This window comes from Uloborus diversus, chromosome 5, assembly GCF_026930045.1.
Source record: "Uloborus diversus isolate 005 chromosome 5, Udiv.v.3.1, whole genome shotgun sequence".
Classification (NCBI taxonomy): domain Eukaryota; kingdom Metazoa; phylum Arthropoda; class Arachnida; order Araneae; family Uloboridae; genus Uloborus; species Uloborus diversus.
Window position 1 is genome coordinate 139,537,053 of NC_072735.1, and position 23,814 is coordinate 139,560,866.

At 33.9% G+C, this 23,814-nt stretch overlaps 1 protein-coding gene across 1 annotated transcript in view; it reads left to right on the top strand.

Annotated features, from left to right (window-relative positions):
• Window positions 1–23,814, top strand: part of LOC129222864 (potassium channel subfamily T member 1-like) — a 368,024-nt gene that overhangs the window by 298,166 nt on the left and 46,044 nt on the right. The window contains exons 16-20 of the mRNA XM_054857422.1: window positions 10–118; window positions 1,454–1,603; window positions 4,373–4,614; window positions 5,535–5,832; window positions 19,224–19,329. Of these exons, the coding sequence (XP_054713397.1) occupies window positions 10–118; window positions 1,454–1,603; window positions 4,373–4,614; window positions 5,535–5,832; window positions 19,224–19,329 (905 nt within the window). The remainder of the gene's footprint in view (window positions 1–9; window positions 119–1,453; window positions 1,604–4,372; window positions 4,615–5,534; window positions 5,833–19,223; window positions 19,330–23,814) is intronic.

Below are 23,814 nucleotides of genomic sequence, written 5' to 3' on the forward strand. Positions count from 1 at the left end.
TCTTTCCAGAGCACGTTGTTTGCGAAGACGAATTCAAGTATGCTTTGTTGGCTAACAACTGTCTCTGTCCTGGTACATCTACATTAGTCACCTTACTTCTTCATACGTCTAGAGGACAGTAAGTGAAACTCTCCTTTCGGCACTATCACGCAATTCCTTACTCTTTTCAAGAAAAAGAGTAGTACTTTTTAACGTGACTTCTAAAAGTGCCATTACTTTAAAAATACATTATTTGGATTGCTGTTAGAAAATCTGCTATCGTAAAATAAAAAACATCTGCTCTACAAATTGATAAAGTAAACTCGCAGGGAAACACCTAGGTTTTAGTTTTGGATTCTTGTCTTGTGAGGAAGAAATATTTTTGTGTCGATAAAAGCATTTTACTTCATTTTTTGCGGATGATTTTATTATTTTAATTTTTATTTTTATTCATTCATTTGTTTTTTATTTATTTATTTTTTTTTTCATACTATGTGGATTACTTTTAACTATCACAACACTGGTACTCCTCAGTTTTAAATTTACACAAAAGAATACTTTCGTACAAAATTTATAGCTTTGAAACTGGAGGGGTTTTTTTCCCTTATTTTTACAAATGTTTCGTTTCTACGCAACGTCATGAAGCTTAAAAGCTATGAAGGAACCGATTTTGCATAAAAACTTTGTGACGGGATTAATCATAAGATGCTAAAGTTCATGAAGGGGTCCCTTTTACGATGCAGAATCTTGTGAAGAAGCCCCAAGTCGGGAGGACCTAATTTGTGGCAGAAATTCACCCTGACTCGTACACTTTTGGGTACGTTGTATGACTTAAAAAACCCTCTCATAACCTTGATTTTATTATTATTTTTGGCGTATTTTTGTTTAAGCGAGTTATTAAGAATTCAATCACGCTCTTTCTTCACGCTAAGAAAGGAAGAAATAGCCATTAGTAAAGAAGCAAATTAAAACATTTCTGGGGCTAAATTTACTATGCACTAAAAAACTTTCACGTGAAAATAGGCTAAAAAAGAGAGAAATAGCTATTAGTAGAAAAGTAAATTAAGAAGATACTTAAGCTAAATTTATTATGCGTTGTATTTGAGTATCACGCGCTACTTACTCTTTTAAGCTGAAAGTTTTAGGCACGAGACGGTTCACAAATGACGTCAAGCTTTGAATTTAATGTGAAGGGTTTGTGAAATTGCAGCAGTTTGTAAGAAGATGGAAGTAGTTTTCACAAGAAGTGTGACATCGCATATTTTAGTTGAAATAAAAACATTTTTTGTACCTGTATATTAATTCAATATGGTGGACACGTCAAAAGGGGATACTTATGGTAAAACGTGACACTTGTTCACAAAAGTAGGAAGGGGGTCAAATATTTTGAAAAAAGTGTGACCTCGTTTATTTATGGACGGTCCAAATGAAGAAGAATCTTCATTATGACTTCTAATTTTCCTTTCATTTCCAGAGAAGGCCAGACGTCCCCAGAGGAGTGGCATCGCCTCTACGGGAAGTGCTCCGGAAATGAAATCTATCACATCCGATTGGGGGACAGCCGATTCTTCGGGGAGTATGAGGGCAAGAGCTTCACCTACGCCTCGTTCCATTCGCACCGCAAGTACGTTCCAATGATTTATCATTGTTTAACTTGTGGCAAGGAACGAAAGCTAAGCAAAAGTTAAATCCTGATGTAGTTGTTTTAATATGAGAAATAATGTGAACATCGATTAAATATGGATTTCCCAGCCTTCTCACCGTTTGACAGTCCGAATTTGAAGGAGCCTAAAATTAATGCAGCAATGTTTTTTCCCAGAAAATTCTTTAAAAGTTTAATACTGATGCACTAAAAAGCATGTCCTGCAAGTTTACAGTAAAAAGTACTCGCGTCCACGTTCCTAGTAATTTTTAACGTATAATCCTGTGCTACTGTAGCATTTTACAATAAAATAACGAAGACGCTGTGACTAGTTAGACTGAAACAAGGACGATATGCAAGCAGCGGGAGTCAAACCAGCTTTGCAATTCTTGTGGAACAGCCAGCTACACTTTATAGGGTCTGGTGGGGGAAAGTGGTCAATTGGGTAAAGTGGTCATTCGTCAAATAAATGGCTATAGCTTGGAAATAAATGTTCAAATGAGTGTGAAAATTTTATTATAGAGTAGGGCATTTAGAAATTACATTTTGAATTCAAAATTTTACAACTGGCAAAATTTTATTTTGTAAAAAAAAATATTCTGTGTGAATATGAATTTTTTTTTAATCTAAACACCTCTTTTGACTTCCTTGGGAAATTTTTTTTGTTAGAGTTATGAACAGAATGACTGCATAGAAAGCTTCCGACATGTCTCAGAAACTCTTATTATCAGCAAGCTGAATCTATTTTGGATAGTTTTTTAGAACAATTTAAGTAAGATGGGGTAAAGAGGTCAGAATATTAGGCTTAACAAATATTGTTTTACTAATGTCACTTAATCGTTAAGTATAAGGCAGATATAAATTAAATATTAATTTCACTTACTATGTATTGTTTTTACAGTAAACTAGGTTAAATATACGAGTATATGCATATGTATGCACATATACTCGTGTAGGCACGTATATAGACGTGTTCACATCAATGCTCCAATAAATACGTATATAGGTATCCGGAAGTATTTTTAATCTATATAAATATACATTTGACTATACACGTATATACTCTCTTATACTCGTATATATATAAGCACTTATATACTCAGGTAGACACGTATGTACGCGTACGTAATCGAGTAGACGCTCACGTACAAGCATATGATATAGAAGTAAACAGGGTGAGTTTAAACTTTTAAGCAAATTATTAAAAGGTGTTAGAGGGGAGGATAAGAAGTAAGAATCATAAAGAACATATAGTCACAAACACAATGCTGACGCGCTACATGCGCGTAATGTCAGAAACTGATGGATGCGAAAAGGTCACTAATGTATTACACAAAGACAATTTTACACAACATTTTAGGTCTGAAGAAAGTTTTAAAGCGATTGATAAAATTTGCGGATTGCAGCTGTAATACATATGCGTGGCAATCACAAAGCACTCTGTTGCAATAACGATACTTTTGAAAAACTTTCATCCGTCGCTGCGCCTTTGTTGCGATGCATGTATTACAGCTATTACAGGCCGTAACTTTTAACAACTGCTCTAAATATTTCTTAAAAAGTAATATGTTGCATAACATCATCTTTGTGTAACAAATTTCTGATTTGTTTTGCATCCATCAGTTTCTGGCTTTGTGTGCATGTAGCGCGTCAGCGAACGTAAGTTCCTTATAATTCTTTCTTTCTTATCCTCCCCTCTTACCCCCTGAGGTTCTTGCCCAAGAGCTTGGATTCACTCTGTAGGCATGCATGTATATAAGCTTATATACTCGTGTATACATACATGTACTGGTTTATACACGTAAATGTACGTACATACGTCTATACAGGTATATAATCGTGTTTGCACGTATACGTCAGCATATACTCGTGCTTCACAATATATATATATGTGAGTAGACACGTACCAAACACGCGCTGGATGTATCCACGAATTAACTCGTGTATACCCGTGTATGTGTGTATATGCACTTATATATGCGTGTATACGTCTACTGTACACATATATACTCAGGTATGCACGTATATACTCGAGATACAAGTGTATACACGCATATGACGTTCGTTTATACGCGTATATACCCGTATTTTTTCGAGACACGTATATACTCGTGTAGACACGTGTACACCCCAGTAGGTAATCAAGTATACATGCTTATATACTCGTGTATACACGTATATACTTGAGTAGGCACGTGCATGCATGTATCTGTTGTATACATGTATATCTACTCATATATAAACGTGCTTACTAATGTTTACACAACCCGTTTATATTCGTGTATACACACATATGCATGTGCATATACTTTTAACTATAAAAATAACCAAAATATGCAAATATTAGGGTTGTTTATAATTGTTTTGCATCTATTTTTAACTATAACCACGTTACCCCATTCTATGGCCACTTTCCCCCACCCCATGGGGTAAAGTGGTCATATATTTGAAAAGCATTTTGGAGGAACACATCTAGGGATTTAGAGCGACTCACCAAATACAGTTATGGTTTGGAACCAATTTAGATTGATTTGCCTTAAATTTAGATTAAAAAGTCAGTTATTTTGAGGCAGCGTTGTCACCACGCGTCCCTCCAACCCTACAGCACTTGTACAAAGTACACTATGAACATCCTTTCCTCCCTGTTGAACTGATTCTCCTCATTCCGTTCTTACTTGTCACTTGCCAATTTTCCATGCGAAACATGATCGGACATTAGATAGGTAACACAAGATACTTCTCTATATCCAGGTATGGTGTGGCACTCGTGGGCGTGCAGACTGACCTGGGAGGCACGTGGCCCATCATGCTGAACCCAGGTCCCTCCTACCACATGCAGTTCACGGACATCTGCTTCTACATGAACATCACGAAAGAGGAAAATAGCGCTTTCCTGCCGGCGGGTGGCGACGAGGAAGGGACTGGTAAAAGCCCTCATGCATCAGCATTGCAACTTTATTTCGGAGACGTCAAAGGAGGCAGGAGGAAATCAGGTGAGCATGGTGCTGTCTAAATTCAACAGAAAGCATCTGTATCATTAAGCATTTAATCTCCAGCCTGTTAAGGGTATCTGTTTGAATTACAGGTTAGATTTGCAAGTTATCGTTTTTTTTTTTTTTTTTTTTTTTTGACATGTTGAGAAAGATTTATCAGGAAATTCTATGCAAACAATGAACTAATGAAAATATAGCCTTAACAGTAGTTGGGGGGGGGGGGGGAGGGGTCAAGTCTTTTTCTTATCTCAATTTAATCAAAATGTTAACAAGTTCCTCAGTATGGAGGCGAGAACATCATTTCCCCTACTTGCTTTAAGCAAAAAACAGCCTTTTTTATAACACAAAATAGAATTTGTTTGAAGATTCTAGATCAACTAGAACAGGTGATACATAAATGTTTTAAACTCTATTTCTTAATATTTTTCCTTATCTAACTCGTTAACAAACGCTTTTTGTCATGCTTTTATTAATAAAGGGAACAAAATTTTTGTGATGGAAATAAATAGCTAAAAATAACGTCACTGAAGTACAAAAATTGCAAAGTATTGCATAAATGTGTGCTGGAGATGCAAGACTGATTCTCTCTTATATTTTATCAGCGTGGTATGTATGGAAGTTGTGAATTTTTGAACTAAATGTTAAGCCACATTCATTTTCTGGACTCATTAAAAATCTGCTTAAGATCATATACTTGATGAAAACTTTATACTCAATTATCATATTCACTAATTGATCACTAATAATACTGTTTTTTTTTTTTATTTAACGGGAATGAAAAGTATCTGCAGTAAATGAAGGATTGCCTCTTGATTGCGGACCACGCATGCTCAGTGTTAGGAATCATACAAGAACTCTAATATATTCGAACTTGCCGACGTGAGGCTTAGGGTCTAACTTTTACTTAACTTTCCCACCAGATTATAAATCGTTCGAGATGTCTCCCATCCGCTCGAAATTCAAAATGGGCCTGATGAAGAAATTCGGAAAGCATCTGGACTTGCCCAAGTCAGACGGGACTCCGGGATCGGACAGCTTCAGCGCCTCCTTGGCTAGAGGACGGCGCCCCAGCATTGCCCCTGTGCCTGCCATGTTTGGTCAGGGCTCTTCAGACTCCGAAGAAGAATCGGAAGAAGAGGATGAAGGCAACGACCTGAAGGAGGACCCTGAGGAGAAATACGAGGACATCCCCTGGATTACACCTGCGGAGAATTGCGAGTAAGTAGCATTTACGAAATGAATGTCTTTGCTGTCGATTTATACAAATGGTTTGTTTGCAATTCTTCCTGAAGTAACACAGTTAAATCCCATACGATGAACTTCAAGAGACCTGAAATTTTGCTCGTTGTGAAGAAAATTTCGTTGCAATGAAATTCAAGCAATGTAATGGCAATTAATGTGGGACTGAACATTTCGTCGCTAAAAAGGTGAATGGGCGTATCTCACTTTTAAGCATTTTGCGATTAAAGATTTCCAGTTTACTGTATCGCTTGAGAACCGCCACCAGTAACTTTTTTACTATTTATTGTAGAGATACGTCCATTGGTCATACTATAAAATTGACTTTGGACATTCCTGTGATGGTCACAACTCATATTTCGATTTTTTGAGACACGCCCTTTCGTCTTTTTAGAGACTATTTATTTCGTTGAAATGGAAACTTCGTTTTATTTGAATGTATTGTAATGAGATTTGTAATGTAAGTTTGGAATATCTTTATAATATTCAAAGACAAAACTAAGTGGTACGTTGGGGAGTGTTGTGTTATATCTTCGGTGTAAATTCTCTGAAGTTAAAAATTGCTATGTAACGATATTAGTTTTGAGCAAAGTGTACCAGTAACTACTAGTCAGTAATTTACATTAGTGCCCTCCTGTATACTAATTTTATTTGTCATTTTGCATTTCTAACGCGTTTCTTGAATTTCGCAGGTGTAACGAGAAAAAAAAGTATTACCATTTATCTTGGAGTGTTTGGTGTCGTAATCGTATCAGCACTAAATTCTACCAGGCTTTATAACCGCAAAACCAAATTTGCTCAATTCTGTAGATTACTTTTTAAATTAGAACAAGCGTAAATAAGTGTTTACCCACACATATACGTACAAATATACCTACAGACAAGCACACAAAGGGAAAAAATAATTAAGGTTTTTCGAAAACAGTCAACCTGTTTTCAACTATCCTTAAAACAAAACAAAATAATTATAATAATAATAATAATAATAAAGTATGACGGTTTCTTTTTCTTCATCTCTGTTTTTGTCATTTCTATCTCCTGTTTACATCCGTATGCTGCTTGCAAACTGGACGTGATAGACTGGAGATCAATTTTGGACTCAAGATTCAAGTCAAGTGGTAGTCAAAAACAAGTCACGACTCTTGCGACAACCAAATCGCCGTTCACCAGTGTTCTTTGCTAAATATTTCCAATCAACTATTACGATACTTCTGTGCTTCTTACACTTATGAGCAATGATGAACAGATATATCCTCTAGAAACTTCAAACTTTTTGTGGAGAACTTTTTTTTTTTTTTTGGCATTGTTCATTCTTACCGACTGTAATTCAGAAATCATACTTGATTTTGTGAGACGTTGAAACAGATCGGAATCTTTGCTACGAATTCATAATCAGTTGACTGAAAACAGTAACCATAATGCAGGAGTGCCCACAACACCAGTGTGAGTGGGGGGAGGGTTCAAAGCACAGACTGATAGTGACATTGAAATTTTTCTCTTCTCTGGGAGTTATCTCGTTCTCGGGGGGGGGGGGGGGGGGCGTGATACTTAGGAGGGTGCGCCATTGCTTTGGGGAGGATGGGCGCTCCTACATAATGACAAAATAAGCTAAATGTAGTACCTGCTACACATCCTATGATCGAACCGCGAACTTTTGTTAATCTTTCTAGCCTCATTGGAGTGGCAAATCGATTAACTATCAATTAATCGATTAATTAACCCATCTGTTATGTGAAACACTATCCCGGACCAGGAAACCATACGATAGTATTATGAAAAAAAATAATAAACTAACAAACGATAAAGCTTCCTAAAGCATATTTCGAGACATATAAATTATTTGCCCCAGAGTCCAAGTAATCAAAATTAAGTCTTTAAATTTTGCGTGTTTCTTGAAATTTCGGCTGTTTTCTAAGACCTTATATGTAGATAACGGGGGCACAAGGACTAATTCCTTTTGTCTTCAGGTTTTTTTCTCAGTATGCTGTTTTGAGTGCTACGTATTTAAACTTTTAACATCATTACACGTGTACTTCCTTGGTGAAGAATTTGATGCCAAATTAAGGTTAAATATAAAGGCAGCATCTCCGATGCCTGACTTTAGCTTAGAAATACGTTTTAAACTGCAACAGTTGTACACACGCATAAAATTGTTACTTGAAATACTAAACGAAAAAGACCATTTTCCACGACAAAAAACTTACGGGCTCTCTCCTTTTCACTAAAATTTTCTCTTTTCTGACAAGTTGGCGAATCGAAAATATTCGATTGTATCTTGAAAATTTTAGCTGCATGTAGAAATAAAGAACTCTGCTTTAGGTCAGAAAAAAGGCGATAAAACAATTGTGCTGCATCAGCACAAATTGAAAAACTAACGTGGAATACTTTTTGCTTTCACTTACTGCACTCAGTAAATCTTTCGTCTTAGTGGATGACGAACACAGAAAAGCATTCGTGTGTTGGAATGCACCAAGGCTCGTTTATTGTTTTAGAAATAAATACAGTGCTGGCCAAATTAGTAGACTAAGACTGTTTTAAAAGCAAATTCTTTATTGATTACATAACTATAGACACACTAACGAACAGTGAATATTTAGTATGCATTCCCTTATTCTTGATGAGCATTTTAAGTCTTTTCGGCATACTTTTGACAAGGTTTACACCATTCCTTAAATTTTTAAAAGAGGAATTAAAAAATTGTTTATACTCACTATTATATATACTCACATACACATACTCACTAATTACCTAAAACTAACTTTAAATGTAACAGAACACACTAATAAAAAGTACTAGTAAGCTGATTGAGGTTATGTTCCTGGTAGGTAGCTAAACAAAGAACATAAACAGAGCAGACAGTGCTGCCACCTGCAAACATTAAATTATGCTAAAATAACGTAATAATCAGTGTACAGTATGTACTGTACTTTAACAGTAAAATAAATAGTATTTTAGTACAAATAGTGTACAAAAAAAAACCAAAAAAAAAAAAAAAACTCTTTAGTCTAATCATTTGACCAGCACTGTAAGAATGCTCTAACTAGTGAAAATTATTTAGCACTTCATTTGAACAAGAAAAATCAAGAAAATCAGCATATACAGACTCAAGAACCATAAAACACAACAAGCCAGCACCATTTCTGCCATTTTAAATGCCGAAAAGTTTAAATTGGTTTCTGTGTTCGCGCATTTCAAAATTGTTCTTTTTTTATGTATTGCTTCTTCTTTTTGAGACAAGAGCTACTTAACGTGAACTACAAGCATTTATTGATAGCCCGATTTCGATATACCAGGAACTGTAAAAGAACTTTGAACTTTGGCCTCTGTTATACACCTTTACAGGAAATAATCAGTCTGGAATAGGCATTGTCGAGCTGCAGGCATATCTTGTGATTAAAGTTGAGATTACTTTCATGCTGGTAGCTAAAACAAATTTGCACACCGACGAGAGTCACAAGCATAATTCGGCTTATCTCGTAAAGAGAGCTTATTTATATTAGCTGATATTTTTTCACGTCGCTGTATACCTAATGTAGAGGTATTAAACATATGAAGAGGAATGTACGGCAAATAATCACGATAACTTATCTTTTTCAAAGTGAACAAATTGGAAATTTGCTTTGAAAAATAATGTGCATAAAGAAGAAAAATGTAGTTCTGGCTGTAAATTTGTGCCTTCATTTTTTTTTTAATGGTGAAAATTAAACATTTGCAACGTAAAAAAAGCACAAGAAAAGACTTGCTTTTTTTTTCTGCACACAAAACTCGCGCAAAAAAATACATGCATGAATCTCGAGACTACAAAGAACTCCTTTTTCAATGCAACCAAGATATGACCTTATGATGTGAAAACTTCCGTCATAAGTCCGAAGTTATAGGCATATGGAGCACAGAATGAGCAAACAATCTAGGATATAAAAGAAGAAACTAAATAGACTAACGAGACACATTGAAACACATAAGCTGAAATTAAAATAAAGAGTTTTGCATTTGACTTTTTTTATATCTTTAACTTGGGTGTTTTAATGTGTCTCAGATAAGCGCACTAAAAGAGGGGAGGGGGTCAAAAAAAGAATGATGGAGTTAGGGAGCATGGCCCCCGAAACTTTTTTTTTGTAGAATTGGGGGTTAAAATTATTTAATTTTGGGGAATTAAGGGGGTCTGGACACAAAATCATCAAACTTTTCAATTTTTATCACTTAAAAAAATTAGTTTTTTTTTTCTGCTTAAAATGCCGTTTGAATCTTGTTTCTATCTTCATTAAAACGAAAGATATAATTATTTTTGTTGCTTAAATTTAAATTAATAATTATTCTTAACTTTAAAACTTTAAACGCGTTTTTCTCCATAATAAAGTTATAGTTAAATGTATTTTTAATAATACAGATATTAAATGGGCAAGGGCATTGCGTTGCCGGAACACAATTAATTGACTTAAACTACTCTTTGTAATTTAAGTTTAGAAAAATGTCATGCAACTAAACTTATTGCTATTCACAAAAACTACCCCAAACCTCAAAATATTTTAGCAACTGAAAAAGTGCCTGCTGTGGTACCCATGTACTTTAAACCTGATTTAGTAATTCGAATTCCAGCATTTTCAAGAACATTTTAGCTATAAACAAGGTTAGAAACCTTTGAGAAACTTTCCAGATGTGCATAGAACTTAGAAACAAAAATCGTTTCAATTGCAAATCCTCTCTCTCTCAACGCTTTTGTTACATAAAAAAGGAATGGAAAAACACTCTTGGGTTAATACCTCCCTTGCATAATAATGAGATAAAACGACACATCAAGTGAGTTTCATTCTCGCCTATGGTGTTATCTGAAATCAGTTCCCATCTATAGAAAACTGGAAAAGTAAAATGAAATAAATTTCAGTTTATTGAATTATAAAAAATTTTACGACACACGATTCCACAAAATAATTTTTTTCATTTTCTGATTTCTTTCTGTACATGGATAAACGAAGAGTCTGTCAAGACGGAAGATTTAGTGTTCGAAGAAATTTTGAATGAGGCAAAGATTATTTTTAAAAGTAAAAATGTTTTGCATGTTTTTTAGCTAGAAACCTTCGATTTGAAACTCTGAGGGCAAGTTTTCAAATCATTTATCTTTTCATTGTTTGGGGTTAAGTAAAGTCGTCAAACCACTAGTAACCAAAACTGCCAAGTCTTTATTGATGAAATAGCCGGAAAATTCAGAACTTCTCTGGAGATGAGGCTCAACAATTGTAGTTATTCCTTAGTTTTCGGCTTGAATTTGATCAAAATAAAGGAACCATTATTCCCAGAACTCCTGTCCTTAAAAAAAATGCCTGACTGAAAGATGTTTTTTGTTTCTTGATTAAGGTATTTTAAAAATATTTCATTTTATGTTAAGTTTTTTAACTGGGGCAATAGTTGAAGGAACATTTATGTTAGGTTCAATATGTTATCAAGGAACAAGCCTGCGTTGCGTCTTTGGATGTGGCAGATTTTTGCCATTTTTGTTTTTGCATCCGGACACTCCCAATAGCGGATGAGAAGGAGAAAATTTTGCGATAAACATTCAAATGTAGCAAACAAGATGTAACTACTCCCAACTCTTTTACCGCAAAATCATTCGAACTCCAACTAAAGAAATTTTAAATCCTCCGTGTTGGGTTCTTTTACCCCAAAATCAATCTGACTTTGACTCCGTAGCCCTAGTTATACCCTGATGATCATCTAGTTTTTCGAACATTTTGTTTGCAAAAAACTATTAGCAGTAAAGATAAAAAGTAATCAGTGGGGAATTACATATCCCACATGCTCTTCAAATTCTAAAATCAAGGTTCACTATAAGACTATTTCATGAAAAAGCAGACAATTTGTCCTGCATGCGACAGAATTTCAAAACGTTTAATAAGCAGACTTTTTTTTGCCAAATAAACCACAGGTGTTAAAGGGAAAAAAACGTTTATTATATTTTTAAAACATTACTTTTGACGCGAAAACTAGAGCTTCCATGTGAAGGAACAAAATGTCGGATTTTTTGTGGAACGGTCCACTATTTGTTTCTTTTTGAAAGTAACACTAAAAAAGTAATTAGCAGGAATGTAAAATATATATACGGCATACGAGGGTCATTCAATAACTAAAGAGACAAAGTGACGTAGAGAAAAAAACCGTCTATCTCTACGAAAAAACTTTTCCTACTTTTCAGCATAATACTCATCAACATTTATGCTTCTGTCCCAACGGGTTACTAGCTTTTTTTAGCGCAAAGAACTCTTTGTTTTGATGTCGGAGCCAATTTTTCACAAAATATCTTGATATCCTTGTCATCCTGGAACTCCTTTCCACGTAATGCAGTGGACCAAACAAATGAAAATCAGAGGGTGCTTAATAGGGGCTAGAAAGGGGATGAGGCAGTACCTCCCAGCCCATTTTAGCAATGGTTCCACAGGTTAATTGAGCAACTTGAGGATGTGCGTTGACTTACTGGAGAATCACACCTCTTCTGTGAGTATGAGCTGTGCAACGCCAACATGAAATTTTTCTGCAATCATTTCCGCTGTGACACGGTGGAACGCAAGAATAATGTCATCAATTCGAGTTTGAAGTTAAGAAGTTGAAACTTCGATAGGCCGGCCAGAATGGTTTTCGCTAGACACTGACTCTTGACCACTTTTGAACTGTTCAACTAACTTTCAAAAATTTCCACAGTTCATACAACTTTTATTAATCATGTTAGAGAATACATTATCTTATTTTTCACCTTCAGCAAAAAACGAGTGACAGAACGTTGTTCAACTAATGTGGAATTTTCAAACAGATCCGACATTTAACTTAATTTTTAGATTATAAACATGGCAATGTGATCAATCCTCTGATTAGAACCATGACCCCACTTAATTCTTATAGGCCCTGACAATCGCTGAAACTCATGGCAACAAAGGGGGCGCAACAGGAAACACCTGTTTTCATTACGTTGCCATTGATTGGTGGATGCAAGGGTTCCCATCAGCGCCTCTTTTGGTCAAAATGGGCGACAGCCAATCAAAAGTAAACAAACTTTGAAACGTTGACATTGATTGGTGAATGCATGAGTGGATCGTAGTTACATCGGTTTAATACAAAAAACTCAGAAATTGTCAAGGCCCATTAAGCGTCAGCGCCATCTAGTGGGGCCATGTTAGAGCTCATCACAGTGAGGCCAACTTAAGATCCCAAATGTTTCAAACTTATAATAGTAACATTCTTTTTCCCACACCAATTTGTTACTTTAATTATTGAATGCAATATATAATAAATTTGCCTCAACAGGTATGGAAGATATATTGCCGGTATTCAGAACTCAAAAGCATGTATTTAAAAGCGTGTAACATACGTGACAGGTTAATTTCATTAAAACAGCAACGATTCAAAAATAAATTTGACATTTATTTTGGGTTTGCCTAATCACATGAGTCAAGTACTTTTGCTGGGGCAACATTTTATTTTTATTATTTTTTTTTTTTAACTTTTAGCCCTTATTAATTTGTTTGTAACATATAGAGAAAATTTCTTCCAAATGCTCCACATGTGAGCGTCGAATCGCCGTATTGCATTTTTACTGCATAATATAATTTTAAATTATAAAAACAGACTTTTTTCTTCATTTCTGCTATTTTTGCAGGAAGTTTTCTGACACGGAACATTAATGGTTGTAATCTTGATAGAGTGCAGACGATATTTAAAAACAAATTACTTATTGATTTCCGCTGATAAAAATTAGCAAAAATATAATACAAGATAGCACCCTAAACACTTTACTATATTTTATCTTGACATTTCAGTAATATCAACCAAGTTTTCAGCTTGAAATCTATATCCCTAAGTTTTATGTAAGATTTTTATTAAATTTTAAAACATAGTAAGAAACCGGTGGGAAATTTTCCAGATGTGCTTTCAATTCGAAAACAAAAATGGTTCCAATTGCAAATCCTCTCTTCTTTGCACTTTGATTGCATAAAAAGAGAACTCAAAAGACTCTAACCTAATGTCTTCCCTGCATAATAATGAGATAAAACGACACATAGAGCAAGTGAATTTTATTCGTGCCTGTGGCATTACCTTCAGCCAGTGACTATCTCTAAAGAGAAAAGTAAGTAAAATGACACAAACTTTGCAGATTATTAAATTTTGGAAAATATTCCTGAACGCGATTCTTTTTTCTCATTTTCAGATTTATTTTTCCCATGTGAATATAGTTAGATTCTAAAGATACATAGTTGATTCTAAGAAAAATTTTAAGAAGATTAGGAATATTTTCACGATAACAAGGTTTTGCATGATCTTCAGCTTACCAGCGCAAAGTGGCAGCTTCAAATCTTCAAGTTTTCTATGTATAAATGTACGAGCAACATTTGCAAGTCTTTTCGCCAAATCTGGCTCATAGTTCACCAGCTTGCTAGAGCACAACTAGTATCTTTTCAAAGGGAGGGGACTGGGATTTGATTTCTTAACATCTATCACCTCACCCGTGCTGCTGGCTTGAAATGCTGGAAAAAAAATGAAGGAATTTTTTCCATAACTCGTGCCCCTTATCTGTTTTCAGTGTTGCCAAAAAATTATCATAAACAGCACTTTTTATGAACATTAAGTTTATTCATGCTTTCTTTATGTATGTTGTATATATGTAACGAAATAACTACACATTTAACTTACTATATATTTATCTACCACTAGAATGAAGGATTTTTATTTTAAACCTATGAAAAGTAACCCCTATTTTAATCCTTCTATTACATCTTAATTTACACGGTTTTGATTTAAGCGGCATTTTCGTGTAACGTAACCCCTCGTAAAACGAGGGTCTGCTGTATCTGTGAAAAAAAAATCTTAGTAAAAATAAAACTTTTCAGGCAAATATCATTGGTATGCTCTGTTCCATGGCTGTTATTTCTTGAAAAAAAATTTTATGTATATTGTAGGTTTCTATCTTAGTCTTGATTGCAAAAACTCTTGAATTCGTTAAAAACGAATTCCAGATATTATCTTCTTTGTTTTTGCCTTTTACGAAAAATAGGTATTTTTTAGGAATGAGAGTGTTGCGAAATTTTTAAGGTAATTCGCCCGGCCAATTAATTACTGCTCGGCGCCCATTAAACACAATCAATGAATTTTTCCAGATTTATTTGGGGAGTGAGAAGCAGGTTGAAACTTTTACAATGCAAGGGAAAATAAATAAGTTTAACTTGCATCTTTTTCTTTTCCTTTTCTTTCTTCTACGGGTAACACTATTTGAATTTAATGATTATGATAATCACTCAATATGGAGCTTGTTGTAGCAAACAGTCATAAAACGAGTCTTTTTTTTTTTTTTTTTTTTGATAACGATTCGAAAATGCAAAGAACTATTATTTGAATTTTATGACTAAAAAAGCAGTACTATGGCCATTTTATAGACCTGATTCTTTTCATGAAAGTTCAATGCATGAAAAAGTATTTACAGTTTGACTTCTCTAAGCGCGGTTTCATTTATTAGATCATAAATACTGCAAGATTTACCCGTGACCATTCAAAATTACTTTGATTCATTTTAATGTCTTGTTTGTATAGCAACACATAATTAAAATACGATAAAAAATCGTAGATTTAAATTAGGTTTAAAAACTTTTCAAGAAATGATTTGCATTTTTATACTCAACAAAGTATATTTTATTTATTGCATCACCCCAAAGCATTTTGACTAGTTCAGTTGACTCTAACATAGTAGAAAATTTTCATAGAGTAGGTATCAATTTCTTTTAAAATTCATCAAAGCTTGTAGAGAAGTTTCGAAAATGTTCTATTCGAACATGGGTTAAAATTTACTGAATTCAGCAAAGAGGTTGAGTCGAAGACGCTCTAAGTCAAAAAGTAGTTTTGCAAAGTAAGCAAACATACATTTATAACGATATAGAGAACTGAATGTACGCCAATCTATAAAGAGTAAGACTTGCTGTAAAACTGATAACTTGTTATTTAGTTTTAAAAAATCAAAAAGGTACTAATTCATGTTTCTACAAACATTGTGCCGAAAAATAAAAACAATAAATTTATATTGTTGCATTTTTATTAAACATCTGGGTAACTTGATAATAGTCTAAGCATTATACACGGTGCAGAAATGAAGACGAATTACGAGGTAAAATAATCATTTTCAGAAAATATTTCAAGCAGTGGCAGTGAATAAGGCAAAATGTCAGGCGACTCGCTATCTATCAATCACAAGTAAAACGTAAGGTTTTAATTTTTTTCTTATAATATGTATTTGCAAATTATAAATTAACTAACGCTCCATGAAATAAACAACTACTGCCTGAAAATCTTATACGGTACAAAAGTTTTTATTTGCGACAAACTAAATGGCAAAAGTAATTCAATAAGAAACTACTCTGAAATAAATAAAAAATTCACTTTCTCAACGAAAAAAAAATATATTGTTCGCTGTAAAAGATTTATATTTGTAAATGTTTTGACAAACTATTTACAAATATACCAACGTTATCGAATATTCTGTCACGCATGAGCTTTTTACATGTACTTTTATACGTGTCAACGTTGAGATCTAGGGTTTTAGAGGGAAAATGAAGTATAAACGTGAAATGTTAACAAAATACGGTCGGTATTTTCTTTACTTTTCGGCAATACTTTTCTGACTTGTCAAGATCACGAAATGTTTTTTTTTTTTTTTTTTCAAAACTCTCAACTCTTGATCTGAATTTGAAATAGACTTGTCAAGCAGATGTCAACATAAAATTTAGTTACTCGTTATTCGCCTCTCTGACAATTTTTCGAAGTTAATATTTTGAACTTGGGGATATTTAAGAAACGTAGTTTGCAGTCGACCTTTTCGGTATGAAAACGATGCTATGTTGGCAAAAGTCTTTTATAAATAACCATCGTCCTAAAAATAATGATAATGCTCAAAAGAAAATAAATAAATAAACAAAAAATTGTTCAAAACTTAATTATTGACCTTATTTGGTTGCCTTAATTGCCAAATCCACTTTAACTTCACTCTAAAAATAATCCTCATTTCTGTTGTAATCATGCAAATATCAATGCTTAGCACGTGAATTTATATTGAAAGTTTTGGTTCAGTACATTTCTGACCATGTGATTGCAGAAATTGTAACACGAGGGCCTATTTACTCCCATGGATAACACCATCTTCTTCAAAATTATTCTCTACTTTTTGTTTTATGGAATTAGTCAGTTTGGCAAGTGAGGCATCCATTTGATTCTTTAACCGGAAAAGATAAAGAAAATTTTTAATTGGTTGTACATTCTTTGAAGAAAAAAATATAATGAGCAAATGGTTTCTTTTACAAAAGTGCAACAGCCAGAAATTTCAAAAATTAGTTTCAGTTTTGAGTACTTGAGTTCAAATTATGCTTCCCGCAATCACGAAATGCGATAGGACCCTACTCGTTGGGTATCTTGTTTCTACTAATGGCATTTACCGCAACCATTATTTCAATACAAGACGTCAAAAATTAAATGAATGCCATGGACTGTATGTTAGATGTTATGTGCTGGATGAAAAATCGAGAAGGTAGTTTAAATTAGAAAATGGATGTCATTCAACAGTCAGGAGAAAATAATAAGCAATTCGTGATTGCTTAACGAAAATGAAACACATCTGGGCTATTTTAAAGTTATCAATTTTAAATTATATTGAAATGGGGGTTTACTGTTTGACTACGGATTGTATGAAATTGGCAAACATCCAGTTGAGGTGATTCCATCTGCATGAGGGGAAAAATAAAAATTTTATGCGCGTATACTGCTTATTTGACTGAGACTCTGCTTACTTTAGAGGCTAACATACATCTGCAAAAGCTGACATCCCTGAAAACTAATAGATGCTTCCATTTCCGCGTGTAAACCGGATGTTTGCCTTTCCATACAATCCGTGGTTAGACAGTACAACCTTTAACCCAACATGATCTATTTTTCCATGAGCCTAGTTTGTAAATTTATTATACTAAGTAACATTTCTAAGATAATTTGTGTAAATTGACTTTTTTTCCTTTGCTCATAAAAATAAATATTTTGGGGAGATTTCGTAAATAAAAAAAAGAGCAGTCAAAAGGTAAAGTAACTCTATAGTCAAACAGCCCCTTTTCTAATTCCTCTATTGCAGGCTTCTTTTGACGCATTTACATATGACCAGTGGCGCACACAAGAGAGGGGTCCAGGGGGTCCTGACCCCTCCCATAGCTCTTGCATTATTTCGATTACTATTCTATGTATTTTATACGTAAAATAATTCCATACAAAGGGAACAATACTTTCAGTTTAAGTGAAGAAATAAAATCCTGTAGTTAAAAGATGTTTAAAAATCATGCATTTTTCCTGTAACAAATTGCACTAGCGAGGGATCTTTCTCGACTTTGAGAAAGCTAAAAATATACTTGAGAAGTTCTATGTATAATGAAAGTTTAGGGGGTTCTTGCACTGCTGAATTCAAGCAAAGTCACCATCACACACCTGAGGTAATTATAAATAAAATCGAAATAGAACAAGAAAACTATATTATACGATATTTTGTAAGCCTATAGAGTCAGACTGGTAAAGATAAATGAATACACTGAAATAATAATGTTTTTAGTTTTGTAATTACAGACTAAAATGAGATTTTTCTGAATCTTCATACTTGGTGTTTCTTATACTTGAATTTGCTTCGCTGTTTTCATTTTTGAATGATAAGAAAAGTAAATGCATAAATTCATGTACTTTCTGGTAATTTAATTAAATATCTGTTGATATTTTTTCATTAATTAATATTAATTATATATTTAATTTTTTTCATTTTTTTGTTCTCGATAATGGATAAAATTAATTGAATATGTTTGACGGCATACCGGGGTATGATATGAAAATGGGACTTTTAACTCTGGACCCTCCCTCCCCTTGCAAAATTTATGTGTGCGCCACTGCATACGGCTATGTTGCTATACCATCAAATAAGTTCATAAATAAACTGATCTTAGTTAACACGAGCATTTATTTTGCAGCTCGTATTTATTTTCTAAATTATATTCATCAGAAACTCAAACAAAGAATTTTTAATACTTCCTAAGCTGATTTCAAAGTAAATGTATGCTAATTCTCATAAATATTTCTTCTGTTTTGCAGGCTTTGTGCTTAGTTGCGCTTTCGAGCTTCTAATTCATTCTATCGTAACACTCCATTTTTTAAGAGAGAAATCATAAACCGTGTCGCAGTGACAATAAAAACAGATGTTCAGCAAGACATTCACTAAATTTTAATTAAGCACCGGCTTATAATTTACCGCTTGCTAAATCTATTTCTTAGCACAGTTAATTCAGCAAACTAACTGAATGCTTTTGATTTGTTGTGTTTCTTTCCAGAATTGTCAAGGGGTTCCCTCCCGTTTCGCCTTACGTTGGTGTAAGCCCGACACTCTGCTACTTATTGAAAGAAAAGAAATCTTTATGCTGCCTCGAATTAGCTCAAGTAATTATTTTCTTTTCAGTTATCATGAAAAGATTCTTATTAATTGAAGTAAAATAATCTTGAACGTTGTGGGATTAGCATGATTTTTAGAATGTTGTTTAATTCATGAGAATAAAAAATCGATAGTAATTACTTCTTAGGCATTTATTTTCAAAAACCCGCCTATTGTATTATTTACACTACAAAACCTATCATAAGTTTTAAAACACTTAAAAACCAGGATATATATATATATATATATATATATATATATACGAGGGTCGATCCAGAAATAAGGTTCCCATCAATTTTACTAACGGACAAACTTTTTTTATTCTCATAAAAATTTACATCGTTGGAAAGATTAAACTTTCCTCTATTTTTTTACATAATCGTTATCATTTTCTACACATTTTTTAGACATTGTTGTAATTTCTGTGTCACAATATCATAGAACTCCGCCTCCAAACCGTTGAGGAAACGTTTAACCTCTTCTTTGATTTCATCGTCACTACGAAAAGTTGGCCACTCAAGTGTTCCTTTAACTTACGGGAACAAGTGATAATCACAAACCGCGAGGTCCGGCCTGTAAGATGGGTGGGGCATGACAGTCCTCCCTAAGTCTGTCAAAAATTCCTGGGTTTCTTGAGTTGTCGTGAAGCAGCGTTACACCAGCTGTCAATCGTCCTCGCCGGCGGTTCTGGATAGCTCGCCTGAATTTTCTTAGTATTGCATAATAACTGTCTCAGTTGATTGCTGGGGCGGTTAAAGGAACACTTGAACGGCCAACGCTTCCGTAGTGACCTTGTAATCAAAGAAGAGGTTAAACGTTTCCTGAAAGGTTTGGCGGCGGAGTTCTATGATATTGGGATACAGAAGCTGGAGCACCGTCTACAAAATTGTGTAGAAAAAGAGAGGAAAATTTCATTTTTCCATTGATGTAAATTTCTATGAGGATAAAAATTTTGTCTAGTTGTAAAATTGATGGGAAACCTCATTCTGGATAATAAGTTGATAAGCGTTCTTATCCACACGTGATATCAGTAACTAATGCAAACATTGAAAGAATGGTTTCAGATTTTTCGAACATTGACAGAAACCTTTAAAAAAGAAGACCTAGGATTTTCATTTAACGAAGTACAGCTATCTGTGAAACAGTTTTTGGCAAGCTGGCGCATTACCATGCTCGAGTATCCACTGTACTCATCAATTGACTTCGACCTATTTTCGAAAATGAAAAGTACATTGAAAGTAATACATTTTCAGTCTGTAGAGAGATGAAAGCAAAAACGACAGATTTACTTTAGAAAGTGACACCTAATGAACTGTAACACTGCTTTGAACAGTAGAAACTTGTATACAGCGACATATTAATAGGGAACTGGATTATGTTGAATGGGACTAAAAGGCACTTTTATTGTGTTTTAAATAAAGCAAATTTTCAAGAAAATAATAATCGTCACACCTTGTATCAATAAATCGGAAGTAATGAATGCATTTAGTTCTTGGCATTGAGTCATTTGGAGATTTAGTGTGTCGACATAAACCCCAAATTTAATAGTTTTTCTCGCATTTGCTAATCGAAGAGCGTTAGTTTAAAGCAGTGATTCTCAACCTGGGAGGCGCTCCCCTTTAGAGGGGTGTAGATAAATTTCAAGGGAGGCGTGAATGTTCTTAAAAAGTTAAATGAAAAAGTGAAACTATGATTTGCTCAATTTTGCGGTCACAAACAACTATTTTTGCCATGATCGACTTTTAAAAAGTATTTCGAGCGGTTTTGATCCACAAATATTTGGAGATTTTCAGCATTAGCATGTATAAGGTCAAAATATTGAAGAAGGTGTTGAAGGTAACCAGAGGTTGTTTCGTCGCAGTTACAACCCAATATTCAAAAACCTTTTTAATGACAAACAATGGCAGCCCTTCAGTCTCACATGAGCGGATCTAGAGGGAGGCTATGTCGGCCGTGGACCCTCCCAAAACCTTACAAGTGTAGGAATCTTTTTAAGAAGAGAGAGAGAGAAAAAAAAGAAATGAAAAATGGGAAAGAAAAAAAAACAAATTTAACAGCTATGTTTTACTTTTAAAGAAATTTAGGTCTTAATTGGAGGTGAAATTGCATTCATCTCCTCGAAACAGAACTTCTATTTCCAAAGGACAAATTTTAGACTCTATGATAACCTGCAAACACTGTTATTCTCAGAGTACCTCTATTGGTCAAGAAACCAAAGAGGATCTATATTTGTGTTTTTAGGGCTTTAATTTCGGATTTTTTATGGGAGAGCCTCTATTTCTACTCTTATTCACAAGTAACACGAAAACTAACGAAAAATTGCACTTTATGACTTAAATTTGGGGAAAAAATCCTGCGACGAGTATTTAACAAGCCCTTATCCGTTAAATTTCCCAACAGCAGCCTGAAATAACACTTTTGGGGCTTCAATCACAAAGTTTCCTTTAAGTTTTTAGGTCAATTTATATAAAGTTTCCAGGATCCCCGACCCCTTTTCTTTGTCTCCAAAAACCTAAAACTGCGTTTAAGACTTGAATTGCCAAATATTTTAATCATAATTCTCCATCACCTCCGTCCTTCCTCTAACGTAACCAAAGCCAGCATAAAATTGAATTTTCAGGATTTGTATTTTTTTTTTTTATTATTATTCAAAGGCTTATACATGACGAATTTTTTGGTTTAAAACTTATCTTAAGTTTTATGAATTCGCCCTATTTCTGCTTTTATTCTAAAACGAAAATTTGATATAGAAACTTGAAGAGATGCGGTGGTTTTTCGGAAAGATAAAAAAATCCGGCACAATTTGAGAGGTGACCTTTAGGACTAACATCTCAAGCAAGTTTTTAAAGAAACAATTTCGAATGGTCCCTCTCAAAATTATCGGCTAGCAGTCTCATGTTGTGTGAAAGTGATTTCAATTACATTCTAACTTCACCTACATCCCAGATACATCTAATTCATTTGTGTTTAATTCTTTAGTTTCGTGTTCGATCTTTAATTTTTCGGTTTCATGTTTAATGATATGTTCAAAAAAAAATTTATGTGTAATAATATTCAATTTTGCGTTACTTATCTATGTTCGCGTTTAATAACCAGCTTCAGTTTCTAAGGCCCGTTTTCCGATTGTCCTACTAGTATTGACCTCATATGATGGTGTGGGTGGGGGGGGACGTGATCTGACGTCAATGCTAAAAGGGGGACACTGAGCCAGAAAGGTTGAGAACCCCTGGTTTAAAGTGTTAATCGAAGAAGTTTCAGAAAATCAATTTTCAATTTTGAAGCTTTTATCTTGTTCTTTTTTCTCAAAATGTAGTTTTAATTTAATGAAAGTATTGCCGATTTAAACTCCTTTTCTTTGTATCTCGCATGGATGTCAACTGTCCTTTCAAATTCAAAATCTTCAGCTAGGAAAATTTTATCGCAATACTGAAATTAGTTTTACTAGAAGCTCTAATGAAAAGTAGTTAAATTTTATGTTTGATTTTCTTTAAAAAACAGAAGAAAGTTTTTTGTTCATTCACAGTAAATTTTTCATCTTTTCGGAAAGTTTACTTAACTTTTTTCTTCACTAAATTCGCCAATTGAATATTTGTTTTAATTCCTCTCTTGAAATTCTACAATTTTTCAAGTTTGGAATGTGAAAACTGTGCCCTTGTAGTTACGTTCCAGCGTAATTCTTGTTAAAAACAATTGTATTTAAGTTGAATTCGTTTAATTTGATAAAATTTGTTCATTGTAATCTATAATAACAAGCTTACTTCTAAATTGATATGCTATTGTGATGAGTGAGTCAAAGCAATGTTCCTCTTCTTCCCGACCCTTTTCAAAATACACGTAAAATTCCTCTTGCCTTTGGCCCTCCTGTTTGCCAAATCATATATCTTAATAATATGTTGCCAAAGGTTACAGTTGAAATAACTTGCTTTTTTAGTCTCATAAGAATTGTTTGTACACATACACTTTATCACCAAAAATATTGGAACACTATTTTAAATTTCAATGGTATCGTTTCCGAAATTTTAAAAGTATATTTTTTTCCCGAAAGAACATGCTTAAAAACACAGGATCTGAACATTTTTAAAATAATTTGACAATTGTTTTAATATTTTTAAAAGATTATTTTAATCGGTGCACAGATTCAATTTCATTTTTTTACGCTTCTGCACATGACATCACAAGTTATGAAATGCCATTCACTGATACTATTAGCGCAAGCGCAATATTTAATTCGCACCTTTCTTCACATGTACTGGCCACCATATAGTTGATAGAAATCGTAGAGCGCAATATTTAATTTGCTTCTGAATTATCATAATGTGGAAACGCGGTAGATAGCAAACGTAAGCATTCAGCGCAGCAGTGGATTACGCGCCAAAGTAAATTACCTGTCACGTCATACAGGCCACGCCTTGTTTGAAAAACTGGAGAGTTGAAAAAATTAATTAAAAATTTAAATGTTGGGGAAATGAAAGTATTTTCTTTGGCCCCCATTA